Raw genomic sequence first — 27,761 nt, forward strand, 5'->3', positions numbered from 1 at the left:
TTCCATGGAGACATGTGTGTTCACTCAGTGGTAAACTGCTCTATCTATATGCAAGCCTGACTTGGTGATGTGAAAATTAACGCAGAATACTGAGTAACACGATTTGAGCACTGAAACATTTTCATGAAAAACTAGAAGCCAAATGACCCCAGGGAGAATAATTTCTGCTCATGCTGGTAACACAGTGATCCTTAGAATTTATCTCAACAGAAATATGAACACTAGATGAACAAGTGGCTATGGTAAATGATTTGTACTAGTCTAACTGTCAACCATGCCACAGGTTTAAGTCACTAAAAATAAGAACATCTTAAAATATCTCGTGACAAGAGAAGAGAAACAAATATTAATATTCTACAAAGCATTTAAAGCCAAAGAATTATAGAATTAAAGATCACAGAATTTAAAAGATTATTCTATTTACAATACCAATAATCACTATTGTTCATTCACAAACTATTTTATAGCATACTTTTAAATGGCTGCACTTTTTATTAGAGCCCAAATGTCCCTTTCTTTCTTAAAATAGGATCTTACTGCCTTTATAACAGTTGACATCTTAGCCCTTCTAGCTTTCTCTACTGGCCCCACACTGCCACAGTTACAATGCCCTCAGAAAGAGTGCCCACTGGGCGGGCATGACCCCCTGCTCAGTTCTGCATGCATCAGTGACTACAGAGCAGACATATACACCCTACAGCCAGATGACACATTGAAGCAAAGCAGCACAGTGGCTCACTGTTATTTATTACTGCCTTTCTGTGTACATTTCAAGAATAAAGCAGGTACTTCTTAACAAATTCAGGGCAATTTTGACAAACCCAGCATAATTCTTAAAAATTCAAGAAAAGTTATGCATTAGCTTACTGATGTTTTTCTCACTTTCTAAGAGCCCACCCCTATTTTTCCCTCTGGTTACCTCACAGGGCTCTAAGCTAGGACTCTCTCTAAGGAGCTATTTGCCTAAAACACCTAACCCCAGGGACTCAAAACAGCTTCACCTAGACCTTCAAACTCTTCCTTCAGAACCAGCTTCCTGCAGCTGGTAAAAAACCTGAAAACTGCTTAAGAACGTTCTAACTACAACTAGCATTTTAAAGGAAGAGAGAATTCTTTACAGCCAACCTAACTGTCAAACCTCATGTCTCAATTAGTAAAAGCTACGGTCAGATAAAATTTGCTTTTGCATGACTGTGCTATGTGTGTTTGCGTACGCATGTGTGCTTGTTAGGGAGGCAGGACAGATATATGCCAAAAATTAGGTAAAGCTCATTGCTTCAGTAATATGGATCTTATTTGACAAAACAAAAATCTAACTGAAGAATTCAACAAACACCTTTGAACAATAAAGCCTATATAAGATAAACAAAAGCAATTCAAGATATGCATTTTTTTTATGTGCATGGTGTTTTGCCAGTATGTATGTATGTTTGAGGCCAGAAGAGGGCATAAGATACTGTGGGGTTGGCAATTTAGATGGTTGTAAGCCACCATGTGGGTGTTGGAGATGAAACTTAGGTAATCTGCAAGAGCTCTTAACCACTCAATCGTTTCTCCAGCTCCCATTCTCAGAGTTTTAAAATTCATTTTTATTTAGTAGTTAACTAAAATTCTCATAAAAACTATGGTAGCTATCTGAACTACTACTAACCCCTTGCTTCGAAACTCAGCACGGGACCAGCAGTGGTGCTCACTCAGCTCTAGTCCTCTGACAGACTCCTGCACGTCTCAGTAGTCCCACCTCGCAGCCCCTCGGGGATACAACTGTTAAGATCCTGTCCACACCAAACAACTAAACATATTTAGTACATAACCACTTATTTTCAATAAAACACTAATAAGCTTTACTAAACAATGTGGGGACCATTACTACTACTCTAAGCAATGAATCTGGGCTGTTAGAGAAAGTATGTACTGCTGCCCTGGGACTTCTTCAGATCAAATTCTCCCCAAAATGCTCAGCTGTGTGCTATGGTGAACCCCTCAAATTCAATGCATTTAATTATGAAGGTTATAAAAATTCCTTAAGCTTTTGTTCTCCAGTGACCATATAGCCACAGCAACTGCCATTTCGCCTACTACAGGTAGCCTCAGACTTTAAGTTCCTCTTCACTGGGCTGGAATTAGACACAGGCCTTGGGAAGACTTAGGGAAGACCTATCTCTTATACCAACACTGTCATAGAACTGTAATGTGTACCCAACAGGTCAGACTGGCTATAAAGGTGCTAAGCAATAGCAGGAGAAACCAAGCTATAAAATAAAACAGCACAGGCGGAAGGGGAGGTGAGCTGAAGAGGTTCAAGAACTGGGCTGTATACATTGTGTGTGTGTGTGTGTGTGTGTGTGTGTGTGTGTAAACAGCAAAGGGTGTAATGCAGGTCAGTGAATAAGACTACATACTTTCTGACATTTGAAAATGACTAAACACTGAGAAAGCATCAAAGACTCATCCTTCTAAAACTCCAAGAAGTCACAATGTATCAATTGTATAAAGAGTTCTCCTGGAAACTTGGTTATTTGAAATACTCAATATATAGAAAAAAACTACCTGGGCTTAAAACTGTCCCTCTTCCCATGTTAAAAAAATAAAAATAGAAATAAAAAAAAAAACCCCACAAAGTAGAGTGGTGTTTTAAACTCTGAAGTAGAGAAGGAAGGAACTGAACTAGAGACTTCAACAAGGAAACGACAGCTCTAAGTAGAGATTTACAGTAAAAACAGTGTAATAAACTACAAGACTATGGTACTGAGCCGAGCAAGATGCCTAAACTGAGTTATAAAAACACACAAAGCCATCTGACGAGCACTGTGTTACTTTACCTTGCATTACATTTACTTTTCTTTGAGCAGCTATAAAGCACTTTCTGGCATGTCTCTCATAGTAAGTTTTCCAGAGCCTAATGGTGTTTTTTATTTGTTAAAAGTCATGAACATGTCATATGAATCCGGATAAAGTGGAGCCAAGGTGAAGAGGTTGTTGTTGTTGTTCTGAGAGGTTTTACAAAAAAGCAAGCTGCACCTCTAAGAAGAACTGGCAGAAATACTGTCTGAGGTTATTTGACTTTGTTCACGGTCACTTATCAAGTCGAAATATAGGTAATTATGGCTAGGAACTGTTGGACCAGTGAACACCTAGAAGCAGTAGGAAAGAAAAAGCACCTATATAAATGGGAAGTAGAAGCCACTGGAAGACTGGCTTTCTGGCTTTCACTTTTGCCATTTACTGGATCCAAGGCTTCAGACACACAATACCCTATAACTCCCATTTCAGCATTTGCAATATAGAAATTATAATTCTAATTTCAGCCATTTCCAGAATAATACAATGGAATCATAAAATCCTAGAGGTATTGAAAACCTTGAGAACCCTAGAAAATCCTAATAGAAAAATAAATGCTACCTTCAAATCCTAGGTTTTAGTTTTTCATTGTCCCCCTATTCTACTACATGTTGATGTCATTCTTCGAGAGAATACTAACAAAGCAGTTCTAAAGAAATAGAAGTCAATGCCTTAGAAAAAAAGAAAAGTTCAAGATGACCTCGCCTTCTGTTCAGCACACAGGTGCACATGTCCTCTTAAACACCAGTAAACATGAAGAAAAGAACTGCAGTTGCTCATTCCACAACCAGTTGGGGAATGAGGAAAATACAATTCCACAATTGTACTTCCCAATTCAATTAGTAAATTTGCCCCACCATCACTCAAAATATTACCAATCATTAAAGAAAAAATATATATATGTATACCAAGTACACAAGTATCCTAAAGCCAGAAGAGGATGTAGGAACCCCTGGAGCCACTGCATGGATCCTGGAAACCAAACCCAGGTCCTCTGCAAGCGTAGCAAGTGCTCTTTCACTGCTTAGCCTTCTCTCCAGCCCCATAAGACAAACTGAAAATTAATGAGGGAATCACAAGTGAAAGAATCAGACAAAGCTTTGGAGACTGTTAACGAAACTGCATGATGAAACCACTGCAACTTACAGCTACCATCGAGACTAGTCACAGCTTTAATAGAACTGTTATTAACTATTTTGTTACCTGCCCAAAGAGTATGTTTATTTCTTTTGAACACAAGAAAAGCCCACTAGCATTGTAGCCTGAAAAATCAACAAGATAATTCTGAAATTCAAAGAAAAACTGACATCGTACAATATGATAGCTTTATTTCCTACATAAAAACACTTCAAAATATCTAAATTAATATAGAAATCCAGTTTTGTGTAGAAAATTATTCATTATCAAATCATTATCAACACTTTTTAGACAAAACTTGTGATTTTTTTGCCATGTAATCATTGAAGTTTTTCAAAGCTCCCCCATGAAAGGCACTTTATAATGGACTCTTCAGACAAATGTACTTAAGATGAACATAATAATATTTCCTAGATAAATGTTCTTTCTTCCTGCCTAATGCTACATCTGTATGCTGGCAGCAACGACAACTTCTGTTCTCCTCTTCTCTCTTCTCTTTAACTGTTCCTCAGCATCCACCATTCACAGCCCTTCAAAGGTCCCAGTTGCAGGAATCAGGTATCAATGGTTCGGGATCCTCATACCACCATGTACACACCAACGGAGAGCTCTAATAGCATCTACCACGGAAACCCCCCTTACACCACTACATCTCACATCTTACAATTGCCTACTACACTATAAGAAATGTTCATAAGAAATCCCGAAAATAAGAAATTCCAAAAGCAAGTTTCTGCTATGCACATCACTTAGTGTGAGGTGCCATACTGAAATACTTATATAATCATTTCACTAAAAATAAAAGTAAGAAACTTGTTTTGAATGCATCTACCTAATCAGTAGCTGTAAGGTTATTTCTCCCCATCCCCTTTAAATGTAAAAGAATACTTTAAGATTAGGCAGCTTAAGTATAGTAAATAAAACACTCTGTACCATTGAACTGGACTCACTACACTAGGTAGTTCCTTTAAATAAGATTTATTTTTTCCATTTGAACATTGAAGAAATCAGCCTGTTCACAAATCTTACTTACAGACTTGTTTTTAATGTAGATTTTACAGAGTAGGATAACCTTTAAAGGTATTCCAATAATTCTCCAAAAACAGAAAGAAAGAGAAAAAAAAAAAAGAACAAATACATGTTCTATCATAAAGGCTCCAAATGAAGAAATAGAACCTCAAACTGAATTATACAAGTATTTTTCAGTTAACAGCTGCTCAGGAGTGACTGATGATATGTATCTCCTAAAGACTTCATTTATTTCACACAATTTTAACAGTTACCTTGGTCCAGAACTGTGCAAATGACATAACTGCAATGGGTGGAAGTCATACCAATAAGGCAGGCTGAGGTAAGACTATACATTCAAGAGGGTCATGAGTTCTTACATCTCAGAGTGACAGTATCCTTCACCATCAACTTCCACTTGCCCTGTCATACACAGTACAAATGCTGCCTGATAGAAAAAGTTTTTAAAATAAAAATAATTTTAAAGTAAAAACTTAACAGAAAATTAAAACAAAAATGTAGACATTTTTTTGGTGAAATTACTGTTTTATTTTAAATATAATTAATGGGTTTTATACCTGGAGAGATCCATTAATCAGCATAACTTTTATTTACACTGAAAGCCAGTGGTTTTCAGCACATATTTTACTGCTTATACAGGTCTTGTGTCACATGCAATGACTCTTGCTTTAAACTGTCAGCTGCCATAGGCAAAATCCACACTAGAATATCAGACTTCACTATTTAAAACTAGAGAAGAGGAAAAAACAAAGTTTACACAGGCTAAGATCCCTTACAAAGCACCTGTAGACTCCAGGTCTTTGGACTGAGGAATCTAATTAGATTAACAGAGTTGTCAAATGTCAATTCTAAGATCACAAGATAACCAAGCCTGGAGAAGCAGAGCAGGGGAATCAATGTCAATCACATAAACTGTGTATATTTTTCTGATGCCAATGACAGTTAATACAATAAACTACATAAAGCATTTAGAATATTTTCAACTACAGTATAAACAAAAACCAAAAATTATGTTACAAGGTAGATTCTTTTGAAACAGATTTTGTAAGAAGGATAAATATGTCCTTTAAAAAGAGTAATATGTAATCTGGAAGGTGGAGGCATAAACACAATTGTGGGGTTTATTTTAGGCTGAACAACTTCAAACTAAGAAAGACATATAAAGGGAGAATATTTTGCATGGGATAGGGAGAGAGAATGATCAACAAGAGTGGTAACAAAACAAAGATGAAGTGTAGGCGAGAGTTCTAACCCTTCAAATTCACTTCACTTGTAGACACTTTTACATATTCTCAATAAAAGTCCAAATACTTAGGTGCTATAATAGGGTATAAATGAAATATTAAGCTTTTATCAAATGTACCCAAAGAAAAATGGTTCAAAGTAAGTAAAATTTGTCAATGCTTTGTTATATTTTAATTGTTACATAAATATACCTGATAAGACAAATAGTAAACTACAAGTGCCCTTGAATGAACACTTCTCTGGCTCAGAAACTTGCCATGTATATCACAAAGACACTGTCTAAACTAAGAAAAACAAACAAACAAGCCACTTTCTTTTATACACTCTTAGCAGTGATCTAAAGGAAAGACCCTGATTTCCAGATGCTGGTTCCATAGCCTGGATTAAGTGAGAAAAACTCGAACATCTCTAGCAGCATGGGAGCTTTCTTTTAAATATTTATCAGGACATGGTAACAGAAAGGGTCTCAGCACAGACACTTGAGAAGACAACTTAGACAGTCATCTACTTACCTATCAGATTTGAGTTCATGAAAGGTGTTGGGGACAAGCCTTCATGGGCTCCTAATCGACTGTCATTCAAGTGGTCACTGTAATGTGGGCTGTCTGTAAAACCCTAAGGGGGGAAAAGACCAAAATATTAAAGAGAGTACAGTAACACCTTATTAATGCACAGACTTACACAGGGTCTCCTAACTGCGCTCATTCATCATTCACAGCACTGAAGGGCACTTGCCTCCAAGTCCAAGTTCAATCCCTGAGATCCACATTATAGAAAACGAAAACTGACTACTACATTGTTCTCTGACTTCCATGTGCTAACCTTAGCACACACACCACCCAACACCACCATCACTCACAAAAATGAATCAATAAACAAGTTTGTTTTTAAATAAAATGTTCTTTATTACTCTTAAAGCAAAGTTGAGTTTCTGAGGAAACACTAAACTTAATCCACTCTCTTCAAATTTCTCAATGCTTCTGGAGAAAAGAAAGACTAAGAACATTCTAATATACCATCATGAAATCATCTCTAAGACGTCAAATCATCCAAAAGAAAGACGTTTGGACATGCTCCTATTGCATACAGAAGAAAAGCTCTATACATCATTGAAAAGAAAAAAGTGAGCTTAAAAAAAAATCACCACCATACTTCTGAGTTGTAGAACACTGGAAAACATGCTACTCTCATACTATTCATCCTTAGTTACCATTCTTACAAAAATCTACTCTTATGAATTCTGGGCCATTAAAAACAGAAAAACACTTAGTAAAAAGGCTCATAAAATCTATAGATCTGAAAAGAAAATGATAAATACTATAAAATAATAAAACTAAGAATATTTCATAGTAGTGATTATATTTCTTTCACAAAAATACAATTTCTTAAAAGCAAGTGTGGGACAGAGGAAAGAAAGTTTACAAAAATCTTTTTCTGGTTCTCGGACTCCTATACCACACCACAGCACTGCCTCCAAAACTCATAGTGATTCTAGTTAATTTTTGACATTTCAGGTGATGCCCAACCCTCTGATAACTGAAAATCATGACAGAAGATGAGAAAAAATGAAAAGAAAACAAGTAAGACAGAGCTGCCCTCCCTTACTGAGACAACACAGCATCTCCAGAGACTGTGTCACCGAACATTCACCGTTCTCCAGACTACACCTCACATTCAAGAAGACATTAAAGGAGCAAAGATAGGCCTCACTACATCTGTGGAAGAGATGTTAACAAAAACACCAGACTGAATCCTACAGCTGCTTGCAGATGCACATCACGACTTTCACTGTTCAGTCTGAATCTTTTGTGAATGCGAATTCCAAATTAAATTAGTCTCATATTTGTCTACTACAGAGACGGTGATACATGTGACAGACAAGTTTCCAAGCGATGTTTACAATATGGTGGGTGATGCTGTCAGAATGTATTCTGGGGACCACAATCATAGTTCCATCTGTCATATCCAAAAGAATGTATAAAAGAGGATGGCCTTGACAAAAGTCATCCCTTGGAGTCCATTTTTATCTTAAAAACTAGCACTGTACAAATACTAACTGAAATGCCACGATCCAGGGCTGGAGAGACGGCTCAGCAGTTAGAGCGCCGACTGCTTTACCAAAGATCCGAGTTCAATTCCCAGCAACCACATGGTGGTTCACAACCATCTGTAATGGGATCTGATGCCCTCTTCTGGTGAGTCTAATGACAGCAACAATATACTCACATTAAATAAATAAATAAATAAATAGATAGATAAATAAATAAATAAATAAATAAATAAATCGATCAATCAATCAATCAATCAATCAATCAATCAATCAATCAATCTTAAAGGGAATGCCACGATTCAATATACCCGTGTTCTCAGCCACCTTTTCTCACTGCTACTCCTAGGTACAGCATAAAAACGTGGCAATACTGCCTCTATACCTACTGAAATCATGAATCTGTACTCTATTAAAAGATGCTAATTTTCAGCCACATTTATTTACATAATAGATGAACAAATAAGAATATGAAAATTTAAATTCCAGTTAAAATTCAAAGCAATTAAATAGGTGTTGTTGTTTGTTTTGAGATAAATTTTCTGTTTAGCCCTGGATGTCCTAGAACTTGCTCTGTAGACCAGGCTGGACTCAAACTCAGAGTGATCTGAGTTTGCCTCTGCTGAGATTAATGGTATGCATCACCACTGCCCAGAACAATTAAAATATTTAATTAAAATATTTTAAATGTCTGTTTAACCTACACATTTTAAGTAAACAGTGAGTATCACTGCTTCAACAAATAAAATGTGTCTATAAGATGCCCTTCTGACTTTATACTCACTCTATGTTGCAAGACGTTAGAAATGTTGGCCTTTGCTATAATAAGAAAACAGACCTGAAATGATCAGTGAAAGCTGCTTCTGAATTAATACATACTCAATTGAAGCTTTTATAACTCAAGATCCTTCTATTGATATATTGATACTAGCTAGCAAGCAAGTCGTCATCATTGTCGTCGTCGTCGTCGTCGTCGTCGTCGTCATCGTCATCATCATCATCATCATCATCAAAGTCTTGCTTATCCTAAGCTCAAATGGTTTTCCTATCTCAGTGAGAATACCTGGGACTTTTATAGGTATATGCTCATCACCTTTTAGCAAAAATTTTAAATCTTAATTTTCTGGGCTCTGGGAGGAGATGGCTCAATAGGTAAGAACACTTTCAGTTTAAAACTAAGAATCTATGCTCAAATTCTCAGCACTTATAAAAAAACAAATTCAAGCACAACTATGTGCACCTGTAACCTCAGAGTGAAAGAAAACAGGGAAATTGCTGGGGACTTACTAACCACCAGCCTAGCTCCAGGTTCTCTCTGTCACAGAGAATAGGGCAGAGAGTGATAGAACTGAACGCCCAGATGTCTGTCTCTCTATACATTCTCATGCATAAGCATACTGTCCTCTCCCCTCTCCCTCCATCTTCCCTTGCTCAATTTTATAAAGTATTGAATATGGCTGGCAAGATAGTTTAGCAGGTATCAAAACACACAAAAACAATTACATCTAATATGTGAATTAAATACAATCTAATTCACTACTAGAGGGAAACAATAACCTGTATGTAGTCTGCTTAGTTCAATCAAACTATCAACAAGTTTAAGAACACTACATCAAGAGAATAATGTATTTTTGATTAAAAATGCAAGTAAATGGTAATTACATTCCTTAAAAAGTATTCTCTAGTTCAGGCATTCAGTCCCTCTCCGTACACACACACACACACACACACACACACACACACACACGCGCGCACGCGCGCGCGCACATCAATCAATAAGGCAGTTCTCAACATTAACAAGAGTTGAAATGCATTCTCTCTTTTTCTGTCCTAAATTTTTCAATGCACTACCAATCTCTATCCAGATGACAACAGAAATGCTTACCAACACTTGTCAATTTTTTCTTTCCTTCTCTTGACCTTTCTTTTCATTTTCTTCTCTCCTATCCCCTAGCTCTTGTATCCCCTCCCCCCTTAGGTTTTCAAGACAGGGTTACTTTATGTAACAGAGCAATGGCTGTCCTGGGACTCTCTCTGTGTAGACAAGGCTGTTCTTGAACTCACAAATATCAGCCTGCCTCTGCCTCCTGTGTGATGGACTTAAACTGTGTGCCAAAATACCCAGCATTCTTGTATCTTTTATGTGTCTTCTCAGGTCACTTTAATCTAGTAATTAATGAAATTAAATGTGCATAAAGAAGTATGACTATTTACGTATGTTTAGTTTCTATAACATATTAAGCACTCTGCTGTTTTAGGCTGCAAGATGAATGAAACAATTCCTAACTTCAAATAGCTCACAGTTTGAAAAACAAACACATACGCAGGAGTGCATGCACAAGAGCACACACCCATACACACATATTCTCTCTTAAATTTCCAGGAAACCTAAATCATGCTACATCACAGTCTCCAAGGTCTGATTAATATTACTAAACTATCTGTTAGTTTAGTCAGAATAGCAGGACCTTTTAAGTTATTTTAAGAATTTTAAGTTAAGGCTGGTCATCCTGCCAAATTTCAAATTAAATTTCCTATGCAAAAACATAAACAGCACAGATGACCAAATGTCAGCACAGCTTCAAATGGGTGCATCAAGGCAAAGAGTACTTCCAGACGGGTAGAAGAAAGCATCATGATTTGCTATAGGATGCTTAAAGCAACTGAATCATATTGATATTTTAAAAAATGTTAGAATAGCTCTAGCAGTACCACGTTCATAGCAACCTATTTTTGAGTGTCTTCTATGACCTAGCTTCTGAAGGATTATATGAATCAGGAAGTGAAATTTTATAAAATAATTACCAGCATCAAGAATTTTAAACTATTCAGTTAGCTAATCTAAACAGGAAATGCACAAAATCCATTTATTAAAAAATATATTCAGAAAAGTTAAAAACATATGCACATCAAAAGTCCTCATACTCCTAAAATAGCAATTACATATATCTAACAAACCTCCTCCAATAAGCTTCTTTTTGTAGCAGTAACCCACAACTGGACAAAATCTAGAGAGGGCACCTATCCCTAACTGATATACCTAATAACACAACTCATATAATTAATGCTCTGGGAATATCTAAACAAAAGAGATAGAAAGATAATAAGAACCTGAAGACTAGGAGGTCTGCTACAAGATAATATCTTATACATATACAGAGTTACCTCCATGAAACTGTAAAAATACACTCCCCTAAACAAGACTTGCACAATGGCAAAACCAAGTTGACATCAAAACCACAGATGGGGAAATCTAACAAGGCCCCATCCCGAAAGAGCTATAGACATTAACAAAAAACGTCCATGCTGCACTGCCAATGTTTTTATAAACAAGTCTGTGATGAAAAGAATGGATCAAGCAAGACAGCCTGCAGCATGACACCTCCTCAGTAAAAGCCTCCAACAAGTCTTCAGGGAAGAAAGACCCAGGGGAAGGTCTAGTCCTCACAAAGGAAGAAAGCTACAGGCATCACTGCCCTGAAGACCTGCCAGTAAAGCATGATACAGAAAGGTTTGTGTAAAGAACTATTTTTCATTTTGCACAATGAAATCATCTTAATCCTTCAGACACTCTTTGCCCATTAAGACAGCTGGTATCTCATTGTTTTACCACAAGACAACTTCCTAAACACCAAAAATATATTCTGTTCTCTGTACAAAGCACCATACAGATTATATTATGTTGCAGTGTAAGTCTGAAGTGCCTACCAGAGGATGGTCACTGCTGCATCAGTGTTGTTCAAAGGTGGGGCTTTATTTGTTGAGCTACTGACACAGGGTAGATACTTAGGAGGTAGGACCCAAGTAAAGGAATGCATCCTTGAGCTCTAGATCTTGTTCCAGTTCACATCAAGAAATTATGGAGTCAAATAAGCCTTTGTGCCTCTATTTTCACAGGTATTTTGTCACAGAGACAAAAAACTGAATGTAATGGAGAATACAATGAAATAATGGTTTCACGTGACAGGAAGAAAGGTGGTCTATTAAAAAAAAACTTCCTCTATTTAATTATCAATTAAGAAAAAAAGATTTTGCAAACAAGATCAGAGCTTAGTTTGTTCACATCATTTGGCTGGTGCTACAGCTCAAATTTTACTACACACACAAAAAAAATTTTTTTAAGAAATAATAGTGAGGCGGGTGATCTGATAAGGTACGTGCTACCAAGCCTGGTTACTTGAGTCCCATATTCAAGACAGACACGGTGAAAGAGCAGAACCGATTACCTCAGGTTGTCTACACACACTACACACACACAGACACATACACACAGAGTAGGAGAGAAGGAAGTAGGTAGGGAGGGGGGAAGGGAGACAAGAAAAACAGAATACATGCTGGTGGCAGCACAGTCTTAAAATGTTCCTTAAGTGGCTAAGAATGAAAACATTTTTATGTCCTCACATATCTAGCCTGGTTACCATTTCTAAATGTTGATCTATCTTCTCAAAAACCTTAATTTCCCTACCTCCAAAATGAAAAGAATCTTAAAAATGGCTTCTTGGTGTGATACTTTTGAAGATCTAAGCAATCACCACATATCGAAGTTGAGTCTGTAAACCCTACTGTGATAAATGGGAATCTAACAGTTTAATACAAGTAAGCTAGCTAGTTATAAAAATTTGTTCACTAGAATCTATCCTACATTGTATTTTCACAAATAAAAAATCACTAGACTAAGGAAACAGTAAAGAGACTATCAAGATCCAGCTGAACAATTATAAAAGGAGAGATCAAAGACTAAATGTAAATATCCTTGAGGGAGCCCTGGTGAATGCTGATTAGATGGGTGTTCTGGGAGCCTACAGAGGTCTAGCCTGGTAGCTGGCAGAGCTATCGGACTGCTCTACCAGTGCCCTAAGCCTCAGTCACCCACCTATAAACTGTGAAGCCTAAAAACCCTAGCAGAGAGAACAGTCAAGGCCAATCTGTCCTGACAAGGATTGTATAGGCATACAGACTTAGGTGAAACTCACGTGAGGTGAGAAATTCACCAAAAAATATGCTTTTCAGAATGATCAATAGCAGAGTCTCAACAGGTTTGCTCTAAGAATGGGTAGACTGGAAAAAAAGACATTTTAGTTGTCTTAGAATGGCGAGCAATTTAAAGCTATGTGGTTTCTTTCGGCTTACATAACATGCTGCAGAGTTTTAAAGATGCTTACATTTCATAATCCACCTTCTCTTAAGAGATTTAGTTCAGACAGATGATGCCCTGAATGACACTAAGAATCACAAATACTCCCCAGACTCATTTAAACCTAACCTTAAAATTTATATACCCTTTCTCACCCATAGCTTTCTTCACATCTAGAACTAGTTGAAGCAGCAGTTACATAACAAAACAGAGATTAATGGGAACATAGATGCAATACATAGAAAACACTTACTTTAATTCTCTGTCCCTTCTGTCTTGCTTTGCTATTTAACTGCTTCATCTCCTGTTTTGTACCTGAGATCAAGAGGCATAAAATACTATTTCAAAATTTGTGTGTCCTTTCTAATTAGTGCATTCAAACTTCCTATTCATGATAAAATCTATACCATTCCCCCTTAAAATATAAAAAGAACAAATTGTAAACAGGTTCTAGGGTACATCTTCCATGCCAAAAGGAAGATAGTAACACTAAGCTCAACTATCTAAGTCCTGACACGTGGACACAAGAAAGGCCTTTTACACACATACACACACACACACACACACACACACACACACACACACTTTTTGTTTTTAATCAAACAATTAGGTAGTTTAACACATACAAAAAGCAAATCTGTTACAACCTAAAAACTATGGAGAATTGAATTCTAGAGTTTATCATTCTGTAGCAAGAACAAGTTTAGAGGATACACAGCTCCCCAGCCACCTGGTCCTATCAGCTGTTCCACAAGCACTACCACATTTGGTAAAAGTTCTTCTGTTACCATTACTTTTTAGTCTGACTCCTATTTTCTTAACCCAAGTCTGACTTTATCATAAGCAGATCTATATAGTTCATCTTCCCAGATTATCCTATTTCATGTTGAACCCATTAGAGTGCTATTCCCTATATACAGGTGTGTTTTTGATTCAATCTATTCCCTGGAAGATAGGCATTTTTCCTAGTGATAAGTTACTTCCTCTTACCCCATCCTACTCACCTACTAATCACCTAAAGACAGATTTTCTATCTACTGAATTTAGTGATCCAAGGGTGAGGAGCCTCTGTGTTTATGATCCCACCATTCCTTATTTTAGGAAAGTTGTTTCTCTTCACAGAAATGCTTGTTCAACCTATTCAATACTCCCTATTCAATCACATCTTTCTTGGTCAATAAAATTATTTAAAGTGACAAATATTTAGAGCAAATAATAAAATTATTTTATAAGTTAATTATTTGCTACCTAATTATACCTCCAATCTTACTGCCTTAAAAAATTAAAAGCTTTAAAATGTAACTTTTTAGTCAAACATGGCTTATTTCTAAGCATACTTCTTGAACTCTAAAGCATGCATTTATTCACCTTTAGCATTTACCACCTGCAGAATCTTAAAAATGGGAGTGGGGCGGCATGCCAGAAAAATTTCTTAGAGGCAAACAACTAAGTCAGGTGTGTCCCAGCTCCTTAGGAAAGTAGACAGGAGAATTGTAAATATAAGACCCTCTTTGGGCTACATAGTACATTTAAAGCCACAATGGGCAACTGAGAAAGATTATAACACACACAAAAAAAATTTATTCTAAGGAGGAGGAGGAGCAGGTGACGATGTCTGTGTTTCTGTCTGTCTTGAATGCATGCCACACGTGTATTATATAGAGATGTCTCCAGAGACCAGAAGAGGCTGTCAGATCTCCTGTGCTCAAGGTACAAGTGCTTTTGAGCCTCTTGATTGGGCTGCTGGGAACTGAACTCTGGCATCCTGCGATAGCTGGCAAATGTTTTTAACCATTGACTGTCTTTCCAGCCTCAAAATAGAAAATTTGAAAATAAAAGGCTGGGAATAAAGCTCAATAGTAGAACACTTACCTAGTATATGTGTGGCCCTGGGTTCAATTCCTAGTATTGAAGGACAGAATAAATTTAATATTCTTATTGCAATGGGGTTTTCTTATAAGAGAAGAAGCAAGGTCCTTCTGTTCTACCAGCAACTACTAAAGTTTCTATGACCTGTAAACCTAACCAGGTCAATCCAAAACTCTAGCCAGTATAACCCTTTAGTGAGGTCAAAATGACCTCTGTGTGTTTTGTATAGACAGTACATGAAGATATCCAAGGCTCTATTATCCCATATCTAACTCACAATCTACTAAGTGGCACTCAGCCAAGCTCTCCTACATGAATGAAAAAGATACTGAATGCCAGCTAAGAATGGAGAGAGCACTAAACAAAATTAAAGTTCCCTTTAGCCTCATCTGGCAGAAACACTGCAGAAGCTTCAAGAGAAAATAACATCAACTTCATCCAGATAACCTTATATACTGGTTTCAGTTTTCACTGTTTATGAAAACTGTATTCTCATTTTAGTTCAGTAGCTTTTCTTCTCCCCTTTATCCAAACTACAGAGTCTATGGCTCTGTACACAAACTTTGCAAGACCAGCAACTCTAAACTCTTGATAAGTTTATATTCTTCTTTCTATCCAACATACACTTTGTGATGAGCATTCTACAGAGTAAACACTGCTGTGCTGAGTACACTCAACTCCCAGTGAACGAATGCACTGCTATAAGGAAACAGAAGTCAGAGCAACTATTACAGGATTCAAAACATGCCTACTACTCATCCCTTAGGAGAAAGTCCCTGGGGCTCTTGGGAGAAATTGTTCAGCCACTAAGGGCTAGGCTCACAACCAAAAAGACAAGTAACAAATCCCTGGGATCATTCTATGCTAAGTCACATATATCAAATAACCGAAGAACTTTTTTAAAGCCCAACCCATCAACACATACCACACTATGGGCAAAGGCTGGACAGTTAGTGGTGTAGCCATTACTAGTGCCATTTCATTTCTATCAATGAAGAAAAAAATAGAAGAGAAAGTTTGAGGTGAAAAAAACTGACTCATTCAGTATCACAAAGCAAAGTGTAAGTTGTGTCAGAAATAGAAATTGACACTCCCGCCTATCAATGAATTAGTTGACATTCAGCAACTAATTCTATGATTCTGCCTCACCACACACTACCTTTGCTATGTGAATCTGTCTTCTTCCCTCCTTCACTTCCCCTCTTCTTGCCTCCTCTCCCCACCTTTCAACTAAAATGACCTCAAGCGTGCTATGTATCCCAATTTGACCTTGATTATCTGATCCTCCTGACTCTACTTCCCAAGTGTTATGATCTCAAAAGGGTGGTGGTACCACATCAGTTTGTGTGGTGCCAAATATCAAAACTAGAGCATCGAGGAAGCTAGAAAAGCACTCCACCATCTGAACCCTCACTGGCTAGGAAGCATTATGTCCCAAATTGTTTTTCACCACCCCCATGTCCCCTTTCTTGTGTTAACTTTCTACTATCCCTTCAAAGTTAAAACGGAAATGTTAGGACTACTCTTTAAATACCAAAGTACTGAGGCAAGGCAAGAGGACTGAGATGTTGGCATCAAAGTGTAATATATTCACAGGCCAGAGGCAGTCTCTGACTGGTCACAAGGCAGCCTTCCTCATGTAAACAGTGGGCCTCCTGCAAAGCTGTATCTTCACACTCTCCAAACCTGACTTCTCATCTGGAAAGTGGGTAAATGTTAGTAGCTAACACATTTTTTCAATTGTGAAAAATTCAATGGTAGGACAAAAGCTAAAGAAATAAAAAGGAAAAATGTGAACAACTGTTTTGTTCTACAGAGCACAATACAAAAAGGGGAGGAAATCCTGGGGAACCCACACTCAGTTCAAGCCAATGAAGGTTCTTTATAGAAAATAAAATAATAGCAGCAATGATAAATACATACTCATCTTAATAGCAATATCTTACATGGAAAATGATTATGACTTTCAAAATATAAGCCTACTCATAGTAGCTAATAACATATAGAAATTAGTTGTTTGCTGACAGTGAAACTGTAAAAACTTTTTTAAAGAAACAGTAAAGCATTTGGTCTCTTATTTTAAAAGTATACACACACACATATATACATATACATGCACATACACATATATAAAATCAGCAGGAAAGTTCTGCATATCATGCAGGCTATGAGGAACAAATCTCTATGGTGCCATAGCAGAACTTAGGCTAGGCTGGGTACCAGTGTCTTAATGGGAAAACCTAACAGTTTGATCACTTAAATGAGCTACAGATCCAGGTATCAGTCACATCTCTGAAAAAGAATGTGTATATCAGGACATATATTACCATGAAAATGCATTTAATTTATTTGATATTGAGATAAATCACCGAGAACAGTAATAGTTTTCAATTGCTGAATTAATAAATGAATTATTTCACAGCTATAATATCCACTTTTATCTATGCCCTTTAAGGTCTGTATAATATTACTATAATTTTGAAGACAAAAAAACATAAATAAAGGTGTCTTTCCTATGGTCTACTATACAAGTCTGCAAGTCTCTGCAATATTTATGAAAAAATTAAGTCTATGAGGCATAAAAACAGCTGCTCCCATCGCAAAGACTGTCATCAAGCCTCATATTCTTTCATCATTGTTCTTTTTTTAAAAAATGTTTATTTACTTTTAAACGTTTTTTAAATTCTATATAATCATATAATTACATCATTTTCATCCTTCCTTTTCTTCCTTTCAAATCCTTATATATGCATCTTCTTGCTCTCTCAAATTCATAGCCTCTTTTTCATTAATTGTTATAAGCACATATACACATTCCTAAAAACAACCTGCTCAGTCTCTATACTGTTCCTCATATATATTTCTTCAGTGACGACCATAGAATACTGGACAGCAAACTACTCTTTCCTAGGGAAGTATTTTTCTACAACTCTCAGCATTCCTTAATTGGCGTTTCTTTGTATAGTGCTAAGGTAATTGATTTTCCAAATGTTGATTATATTTAACTAAGTACAGTGTACCTATACTTAGTTAAATATAGGTATAATATAAAAAAATATAAAACTTTGCTTTATGCAGAAAGAAAAACTTTTAAACCATCATTTGACAGAAGAGGTGTGCTTTTCCAAGAAAGAAATGCATAATTGCAAGGAAATTGATGTTATTCATATTTGTTGTAGATCCAAAAGAAAATGTTTATTATTAATTACTAAAACAGCAAAAATTCTCATTTATTAGATTTATAAGACAGCTTCTCTTGCAAATGAATTCTAAAGATACAGAACAGAGTGTAGCGGACCTCTGAGCTTTCATTTCATTTAATCCTTTTAACAACTTCATAAAGTAGCGATCACCAATCCTTGTTTTTACAAATTAGTACAGTGAATTTAATGACCTGTCCAGAATAACCCTGATAGTAAGCATCATGTCTGCTCCAGTGTCACCCTCACAAGAACTCTTTGTAAATGGGTTTCTGTGAGTAATTCTAATAACTAGAAACTTAACTGCCTCTATACTGTGAGGGCTACTTTTCAGAGCTGGTAGCACCTGGAAAGGTCACATATAAAAAGAACTTAGCTGCAGTGGCTGTTCTGGTTCTGGAGAAGATGTTTTAAGCTGGGTACCTAGGAATGTGCCTGGGTTAAACAGGAAGCTGGCTGACCACAGAATCACAAAAGGTGACTTTCCACATGAATGTGGTTTTCCCTACCACAACCTATACTAAAACTAAGCTAATAAATACATCAGAGTGGAAGACAGCTTTCTTGTGTGGTTTACAGATCAAAATAGCAAAACAGCAGGATTTTCTTTGAGTGTCATTACTGGAGGCAAATATAATGTCAGAATGACCAATTTGATAGGTGCTTGTATACGTTTTATGTTCTCCTAAAATCTCATCAAATATTCAAGTAGAAAAACTCAGGAAGCCTTAAAGTGAAGTAAATATAAGCTACAAAAGAATCAATGCACTCAAAGACAGTAACTTGAGCCTCTAAAAGAAAATTTTCAGATATTTATATATACTGTATTATAATTTTCTACTATAGAAAACTGCAATTGCAAAAATATAAGCAAGAAACACACTCAAATATTTTTCAGAGAATCAAAAACTCTATTCAGAATTGAGAGAAAATTGAACATCTACAAGTTTAAAATCAACAGTAAGTCACCTCACATCGTGCCATAGCTAGTGTGGCCACTGACTCCCACGATGTTAACAGAGACAGTCAGCATATGTCCATCTGTTTTCCTCCAAATAAAAATGGCAGAACAATATCAAAGGCAAGCAACCTAATTGCATACAAGCCCCAACTGCACGCTTCTTTTTGTTTACTCTATAAGATACTTTGCTTTAATAGTTAAATGTTCATAAACGTTATGTATGTTTGTCTATCTTCTCTTGGTTTACTACGAGAGAAAAAAATGGTTCATTATTCATTTACATACAGCATTATGGTTTACATGTGAAAGACCCTGACAGACTCATGTGTTTGAACATGTGGTCTAACCTGACCACAGTTTGTAGAAATTAAAACTTCTAAGAAGTAGGGCCTCACTGCAGCAAGTGTGATAAGAAAGGAAGGCCTTGTGAATTATACAGACTCGTCTACCCTGCCCAAGGTCTATTTCCTGATCGGATGAATGTGAGCAAGCTGCCCTATGCTGACAGGAGCCAGTCTTGCAGCATCAACACCACCAAGCTTTCCCACCTTTTAACTATGAGCCTAAAGGAATTCCTCATCTAGACTTGATTATGTCAAGCCTTTTAAAAATGCATAACATACAGTCTTTTAGGAAAGGGTCCCACTTCATAACCCTACCAGTGTATCAATGGCTGGGAACAAAGTGTTTATTTACAGTTCTTTCATTTTCTGTCTCTAGTCCCATTTCAAACCTTTACCAGTAATCTTTTGCTTAGTTTTCTTGCTGGAAATGGCCCTAATCTTTTTTTTTTCCAGTACTTGCTTTTTTTTTTTTTTTTTTTTTTTTTTTTTTTTAAGGTTTGATAGTGTGCATTAAGATCTTACTAGTTACAATGAGCATAAAGTACATAAAGATGTAACCTGGAAACAGTCAAAGTTTTCTTGGTGTGTAAAGATTAAGCATAATGGTTTTTCATTTTCTTTCTTTTTTTTTTTCTTTTCTTGAACTTCATATAGTCTGTAAGTTGTTTCTGGGGTGTTCAACTATCAGTGACTTCATATGTCTGTTCTTTTGTGACTGGGTTACCTCACTCAGGATGATATTCTCTAGATGCACCCATTTTCTTAAGAATTTCGTAAAGTCATTGTTTCTGATAGCTTAATAGTACTCCATTGTGTAAATATACCACAGTTTTTGTATCCATTCATCTACTGAAGGACATCTGGGTTCTTTCCAGCTTCAGCTATTATAAATAGAGCTGCTATGAACATTGTGATGCATGTGTCTTTGTTGTATGTTGGACTGTCTCTGGGGTATATGCCCAGAAGTGGAATATCTGGGTCTTCAGGTAGTACTATGTCCAATTTTCTGAGGAATCGTCAGACTGATTTCCAGAGTGGTTGTACCATTTTACAACCCCACCAACAGTGGAGAAGTGTTCCTCTTTCTCCGCATCCTCACCAGCATCTGCTGTCATCTGAATTTTTTATCTTAGCCCTTTGGTGTATAGAATACAAGGTTGGTCTTATTTTCTACTGTCAACCAAGAAATACCATATTTTATGTCTACTTTGACATGGTTTCCAGAGATGAGGCTGCTGAGTTCCCTATATAAACAATGGATGACCTCTGTAATTCAGCTTGAGGAGGAAGCTAAAAACTAGACCTTGAAAAGTCACTACCACCTCCTGAAACAGGTAACTGCATCACAGGGGAGCACTGCAGGAAAACCAGATCTGAATGACACCAAGAATATTCTTTACATACAGGAAAAGTAATAGACCTCAAAGGCAGGGCAGTAGATTAAATCAGTTATGAAAGTGGTGCATATTCTAGCATATTTCTATAAAATAAGATAATCTTTTTCTGTTATGAAAAAAATCATTTAGGAAAAAACTCTCATTTACTCAGCCAAATAATCTTTACAGTAGTAACAAGACTTAAGCAAACTTACTCTAGATGAGTCATAGGAAGGGCTTGGTTGACCACTTGTTCCCCAAGATGTTGTTCCTCCACGTTCATCCATACCTAAGGAAAGAAAACAGTGGACAACATAAATTCTAAAGGCACGTCTAGGATGTCTCAGGTAGTTCACACGGTGGCATGAGAACCATTGCGAAACTGGCTTTATCTCACCCCTTGCCTCAGTAGCTCGTAGCAAGGTAGTTTCTTCAGAGTTACTCTCACAATTACTCCCCTAAATGATACCCTCCGTATATCATAACATTCCAGAACTAAAATATGTCTTTGGAGACTTTCAAATCCACAAACTTTCCACATATAAAAATATGAAGATTTCAGGTCTTCAACAATAAAAACAATGCTAGCCAAGTAATATTCAATTTAATAAATGTGTTTCTATCAGATTCTTAACAGAAAACGGAGAATCTCAGATTGGGTATCCCAAACTGACCACAGTGACAAAAGAGTGCACTGCAGTAATACTGTGGGGAGCAATTCTCTCTTCAAAGCTGTTACCCCCAATGTGACTGCAAAGTGAAGGTTGCCCCTAAAGTGAGATAAGGACCAGGTGCCACCATCCTTTTCTGGTGTCAGACCCTATACTTTTACCTTCCCGTTAGACCGAGGAAACTGGTAATCTCTCAATCGGTTATTTATTACTTTATGTTTCAATCCAGTTATTTCTACATTTTCTATATTTAAAAAAACAGAATTTTCATCGTTGATTCCTAGGGACAGAATGTATTCCCCAGCTCTTCCTTAGCTATTTTCTATACTAAATATCAACGTTGACTTTCCTTTGTACTTGAAAAAAATGGATATTAGTAGTTAGTAAGTTTCTTTCCTTTGTACTTGGAAAAAAATAGATGTTAGAAGTAACTAAGTTTAGGAACTCTTTCAGAGTATTCCTAGAAGTTGTCTGTTAATGTAGGTAGAATGCAGTGTTCAGTAGATAAAATGCCAAAACTTCTGTGGCAATCTGTGAGAGTCCAAGGCTTATATAGAAACCATTTGCAGGTATAAGAAACTGAATAAACAAGAGTCAGGTGCCAGGTCCCACAGCAGAATGTCTTCCTTACTAACTTGGTTACTGGGGCCTAAGAGTTTTCTTAAGAAAATTAAAGGGCATGATGGTGTACACCTTTAATTCCAGCACTCAGAAAGCTGAATTATTAAATGTGACTCAGAAGGCTGACTATGCCTGGCATATTATTTTTATTTATTGACTGGTAAGTGTACTGTTACTTTTCTATTGCTGTGATAAAATACTATGACCAATGAAGCAGAAAGATCTCTGAGTTCAAGGCCAGCCTGGTCTACAGAAGTGAGTTACATGTCAGCCTGGGCTACAGACAAACCCTATCAAACAAACAAAAACAAAAAAGATGAAAAGAAAAAATAGCTCTTATAGCCTACTATTATAATTACTCTATGTATAGATTATTATTGTAAATCTCCCTGCCTAATTTTAGAAGTTTGAGGTCATCTCTGGCATATATAGGAGAAAGTGTGTGTGTGTGTGTGTGTGTGTGTGTGTGTGTGTGTGTGTGTGTGTAATTGAGTAAGTTGTGTACACACAAAGTGTTCTCAAACAATTATATATTGGAAACTTGTCATGATGAATTCTACCCTAATGAAAATAATACTAAAACCTACCTTAATGATTTTATAGCAAACCATTAATAAATGTGCTATTTTACATATATCTGTTAAGAAAAAATGACAGGAGCAAACTATAGAAACCATCTCAGACAAAGAAAACCACACATTCAATTTTTAATCAAAACTTGTTAACACCTATCACAAGATGAAGAAAAGGCAAAGATTAATTAAACAAAATGGTAATTTATAATGTAGTTTACCCTCCAGTTAAATACTAATAATGAAGAAGGAAAGGCTCAACGGCTATTACAGAGTAACATGAACCTGGTTAGGTTTCTACCTCGGAGCTTTATGGTTTTATTGTCAACACAGACAGACTGACTAACTGTTGTGGCTGGCACTGACAAAAGTAATCATTTTGTATCAATGACTCCTTTCTGCTCAAGACAATGGCTGTACAAATATATTTTAAAAAATCACAATAATAGAACTTCCAAAGCTTCATCCACAACAAAAACAAAACAACACCTAAAGATAAACTTTGTAAGGATATTATACAAACTGATCAAATGTAGAAAATACTTATGTTTCTTTTCAGAATTAAAATGGGTAAGAATAAGTAAATTCATATCAACATTGAGGCATCCCTTTCTTTTTTTTAAACTCTATGTGTATGTGCAAGCCTACAGTGTATCTTAGAGCCTGCTTTTGTGAATGAAATCAATTATTTCAAGTGCTCCATTTTTAAAGACATATAATTTGGGGTTTAGGGTGTGTGTGTGTGTGTGTGTGTGTGTGTGTGTGTGTTTGCTGTGTAGCTGAGAGTCACTAAAAAATAACTAGCTCAGCCTCCCAAATGCTGGGATTTCACGCATGTACCACTATGCCTGGCATATTATTTTTATTTATTGACTGTAAGTGTACTGTTACTTTTCTATTGCTGTGGTAAAATACTATGACCAATGAAACTTACAGAAAGAATGGTTTGTTTGAGCTTAGTGTTTGTTCCAGAGGGATTAGAGTCCAAGATGGTGGAGTAGTAGGTATGGAGGCTGGAATTTTAAGCTGACAGAGCAAATGGAAATCTTTAAACTCTCAAAGCCCACCCCTGTGGTAACGTATGTCCTCTGACAAGTCTATACCTTCTAAACAAACAGCAGCACTGCTAGGAAACAAGTATGTGTCCAAATGACTGAAACTATAGGGAACACCTCATAGTCCACAGTAAGGAACAAACAAACTTAAGGCCTTGTTTCTAAAAACTATGGTTTATATGTAATGAAAGCAGCTGGCCTTACTTGTAAAAACATTTATTAAAAAAGTATACCTGAGTGTGTATAGTGGACATGTCCCAAATTCCAGCACTTGGAAGTTACAAGCAGTCTCTTTTGAAATTGTGTCTAATTTGATTTACATATTGAGTTCCAGGTAAGCCAAAGCTACATAGGAAGAAGCTATCTCAAAAAAGACAAGACACTAAAAATGCATCTGAAATTACTGTATGGACAAGTACCTTCCTGCAAGGTTAAGAACTTGGAAAAGAAATAAATCAAACTTGGTGAAAATCAAATGTATAAGATTCTTAAAAGACCAGGCAACCTTTTGACTGAGTCCAATGTGTGTCAGGCATCTTTTACATGAAAAACTCAATACAATCTGCTCACTTGTCTCATTGGCTCCACTGTAGGAGTTTTACTTATAATACTCTCTAAAATACTATCTCTATGGTTTCTATTCCATTCCCTCCCCTTTAACATGCTAGCATATGAACATCCAAGTTACTATACAGTTTTATCTACCAACAAAAACCAAAAACTTTTCTGTTTCAAAGGAGAGAGACTGTTCTATGGCCTAACAACCTGGTTTCCCAGGCAGCCCTGTAGACAAGGGTTACTAACACACGTATTCAATGTTTGAAGCCCAGGAAATAACTATCCTTGATGAAAAGGATGGAATGTTGTGAGAATACTGGCAATAAAGACCTGAGTCTTCTCACCTTATCTGACGCACAGGAGACCTACTACTTAAAACTGATATAATAAATTAATCCTAAGGTAAGTGGAGAAGTGAGTACTTGGGATAAATTCCAGGTTTGGGAAAGTTTCAAACACTCAAAAAAAAAAAAAAAAAAAAGAGGAGGAGGAGGAGGAGGAGGAGGAGGAGGAGGAGGAGAAGGAAATAGAAAGAAAAGACAGCTACAGCAAAGGCAGTCAAAACAGCAATTTAACATGGACGTTGGCTTATGTACAATCAGCATTTGCCCAAAGCAACCAAAAACCTGTCAGGTTAGAACAAGCCAGGAGACTGTGTACTTCCCTGCCCAAAGAGTCAATTCTAACCCTGAAAGAAGTTCTTTATTCTAGTAAGTCCAATGGCAAACCCAGTATATAAAACCACTGTATAGAAACAAAAGATAACATAATTTATAAAACTGCCATCTGCTATCAGGACATACAATAAATGATTTGTAAGAAAAATCTGATTGGAGATAATCAATGTCAAATAACCAACACTATAATTTCTACTTCAATAGTTTCTTCACTTTTATTTGTGACAAAATGGTATTTTTTAATATAAGACTCAAAGGTTGCAATTAATTCTAAATTAACAGACATCTGAAAATCTACCAATAATTTTTCATAGTAGTTTTCAGATTTTGCATAAACAGGAAATAAATCTACAGATATATTTTCTCAGGAACTCACTGTGATACAGGATCAATTACAATATAATTCCTTTCATTACTATGCTATACATTAATAAAATTAAGGGAGAAAGCTGGACAAATGTTATAATCACAAGAAAAGTAACATCAGGTATAAATAAAGCTTTGGGTTTTCTGTTTTTAAGTACAAAAGATTCTATGTATTGGACTATTAATTAAAGGCCTGACTTTATATCTTAAAAGCTACAGCGCACACCCACAAGACAAGGCCAAATTAGTCAAAAACAGAGGCTAAAGAATTAAATGAGACATGAGTGGCAGTCAGCCAAGAAAATAGAATTTTAATTTTGAGTCTAACCCAAAAATTGGCTTACTAAAACAGAAAAAAATAGAGGAATATACAGAAACCAAGATTTCCACAAATAGCATTCATAATAAAACCAAGTCCTAGACATGGTAAAAATGGAACCCACGATTCAAGCCAAGAGAACCATTATGTGTGGATTCTCAACAGCCTGAAGATGTTGTAAATGTGCTAATCAGCAAAGATCATACAATGGACAGAGGTTGAGAGATAAAGAAAAAAAATTTCTAAAAGGCAGAATACAATTTGTGAAATAAAACTTCTTGGAGAAACTTAAGACAGCAGAGATGACAGGAGAAGTGTAAGTGGTGTTTCTGATAGATAAATAAAAAGCATTCAAATAAGAAACTAATAGAAACTTAATAAAACCTCAGAAACCTAATGGAAGAGACAAAGAAGTGCAACCTGGGTATAATGAGAGAACAAAAAGAACAGGACAGGAAAATATATCTGAAGAAACAATGTCCAAAAGAGAATTCACAAATGTGTAAGGGTTACGGTTACATTTACCAAATAAAGATTGTGGTGAATGCCAACAGTGAAAATGCCAAGAAAGTCCTATCCACCCAAAACAAAATCAAGCTGACAGACAAAATTTCAGAAATAGCCAGAGAGAAACATATTACCTAGAAAGGAAACAGTCAAATCATTATATGGTTGCATTCAGAAACTGGATAATGGCAGACATGGAAAAACATCTTTCAAGTGCCCACTATTATCCAGAACTTTACATGATCAAGATACCCTTCAAGACTAAAGATAATAGTGATATTTGCAAATTTAAAAAAAATGAGAATTCATTTATAACATGATATAAAAATATACTAAAAGTAGTTCTTTGGGATGAAGAAAAAATGTAATTAGAGAGCAACTTGAGTCCATAGGAAGAGAGAGCACTGACAAACATTCTTTTTAATGTCTGCAAAATACATAACTATCTAAAACGTAGCAGCCATCTATCTAAGAACTGCAATGCTGTATTTTGAAGTAACACCAGAGCAACTTCAGCATGAGAGAAAGCAGCAAAATAGGACCCCCAAGGTAAACGGACCTACAAGGTTGAAAAACAGCTGCAATTTTCCTAAAGTGGTACAGGATTAACTCTAAATTGTCTTTGAGAAGTTAATGGTGTATTTCAACATCCTTGAGAAGGTACAAGAAAAGGGGAAAATGAACAGAGGCAGTGCATGCTAATAAAATAAAAGTGAATACTAAAATGAAACAAGCAGAAACCAACACAATCCAACACTTCACTTCTGCCTAGAACGGAAGGCAGCCATTCCACTCAGCAAGCACACACCTTGATGCTCTGTGCACCCATCAAATTCATACCTCTACTCTTCTTGAATAAAATAATTACATTTAGTTTCAGTGGTTAGAAAAAATGACAACAAAACTACATTTACAATTTAACAAAAAATACAGTATCACACCAACGTGAAAACTGCATGCACAGGTTTTTAGCTAGTTTGCCTGTTTTTATGGCTCCCATCAGGATCATAAGTCTGTAGGAACACAGCGGTTTCTACATAACTATCAAGTACATCTTTTGAATTTTTGCTGATTACCTAACACATTTGCTATTTAAAAACAGCTGTGTGAGCAATTACTATTCTTAACTCAATTCCACAAACAATTCTATTCATTTCCTGTAATGAGGCCCATGCACTCCCTGCATTCAAGTCTTAGACCATTAATTCCTGTAATGGCATCACACTGCCTCT

General features: G+C 36.3%; 1 protein-coding gene across 4 annotated transcripts in view; it reads right to left on the reverse strand.

Annotated features, from left to right (window-relative positions):
* TCF12 (transcription factor 12) overlaps positions 1-27,761 on the reverse strand; it is a 241,240-nt gene that overhangs the window by 134,498 nt on the left and 78,981 nt on the right. For 2 of the 4 annotated variants that reach the window (XM_080934439.1, XM_080934438.1), the window contains exons 1-3: positions 21,399-21,453; positions 13,687-13,748; positions 6,765-6,867 (exon numbers count right to left, since the gene is read on the reverse strand). In XM_080934439.1, coding sequence (XP_080790565.1) covers positions 6,765-6,867; positions 13,687-13,734 — 151 coding nt within the window. In that variant the 5' untranslated portion in view covers positions 13,735-13,748; positions 21,399-21,453. Of the gene's footprint in view, positions 1-6,764; positions 6,868-13,686; positions 13,749-21,398; positions 21,473-27,761 lie in introns of those variants that run through there. The other 2 variants (XM_080934437.1, XM_080934436.1) reach the window with 1 other exon arrangement.

This window comes from Micromys minutus (assembly GCF_963924665.1).
Source record: "Micromys minutus genome assembly, chromosome: 21".
NCBI classification, from domain to species: Eukaryota; Metazoa; Chordata; class Mammalia; order Rodentia; family Muridae; genus Micromys; species Micromys minutus.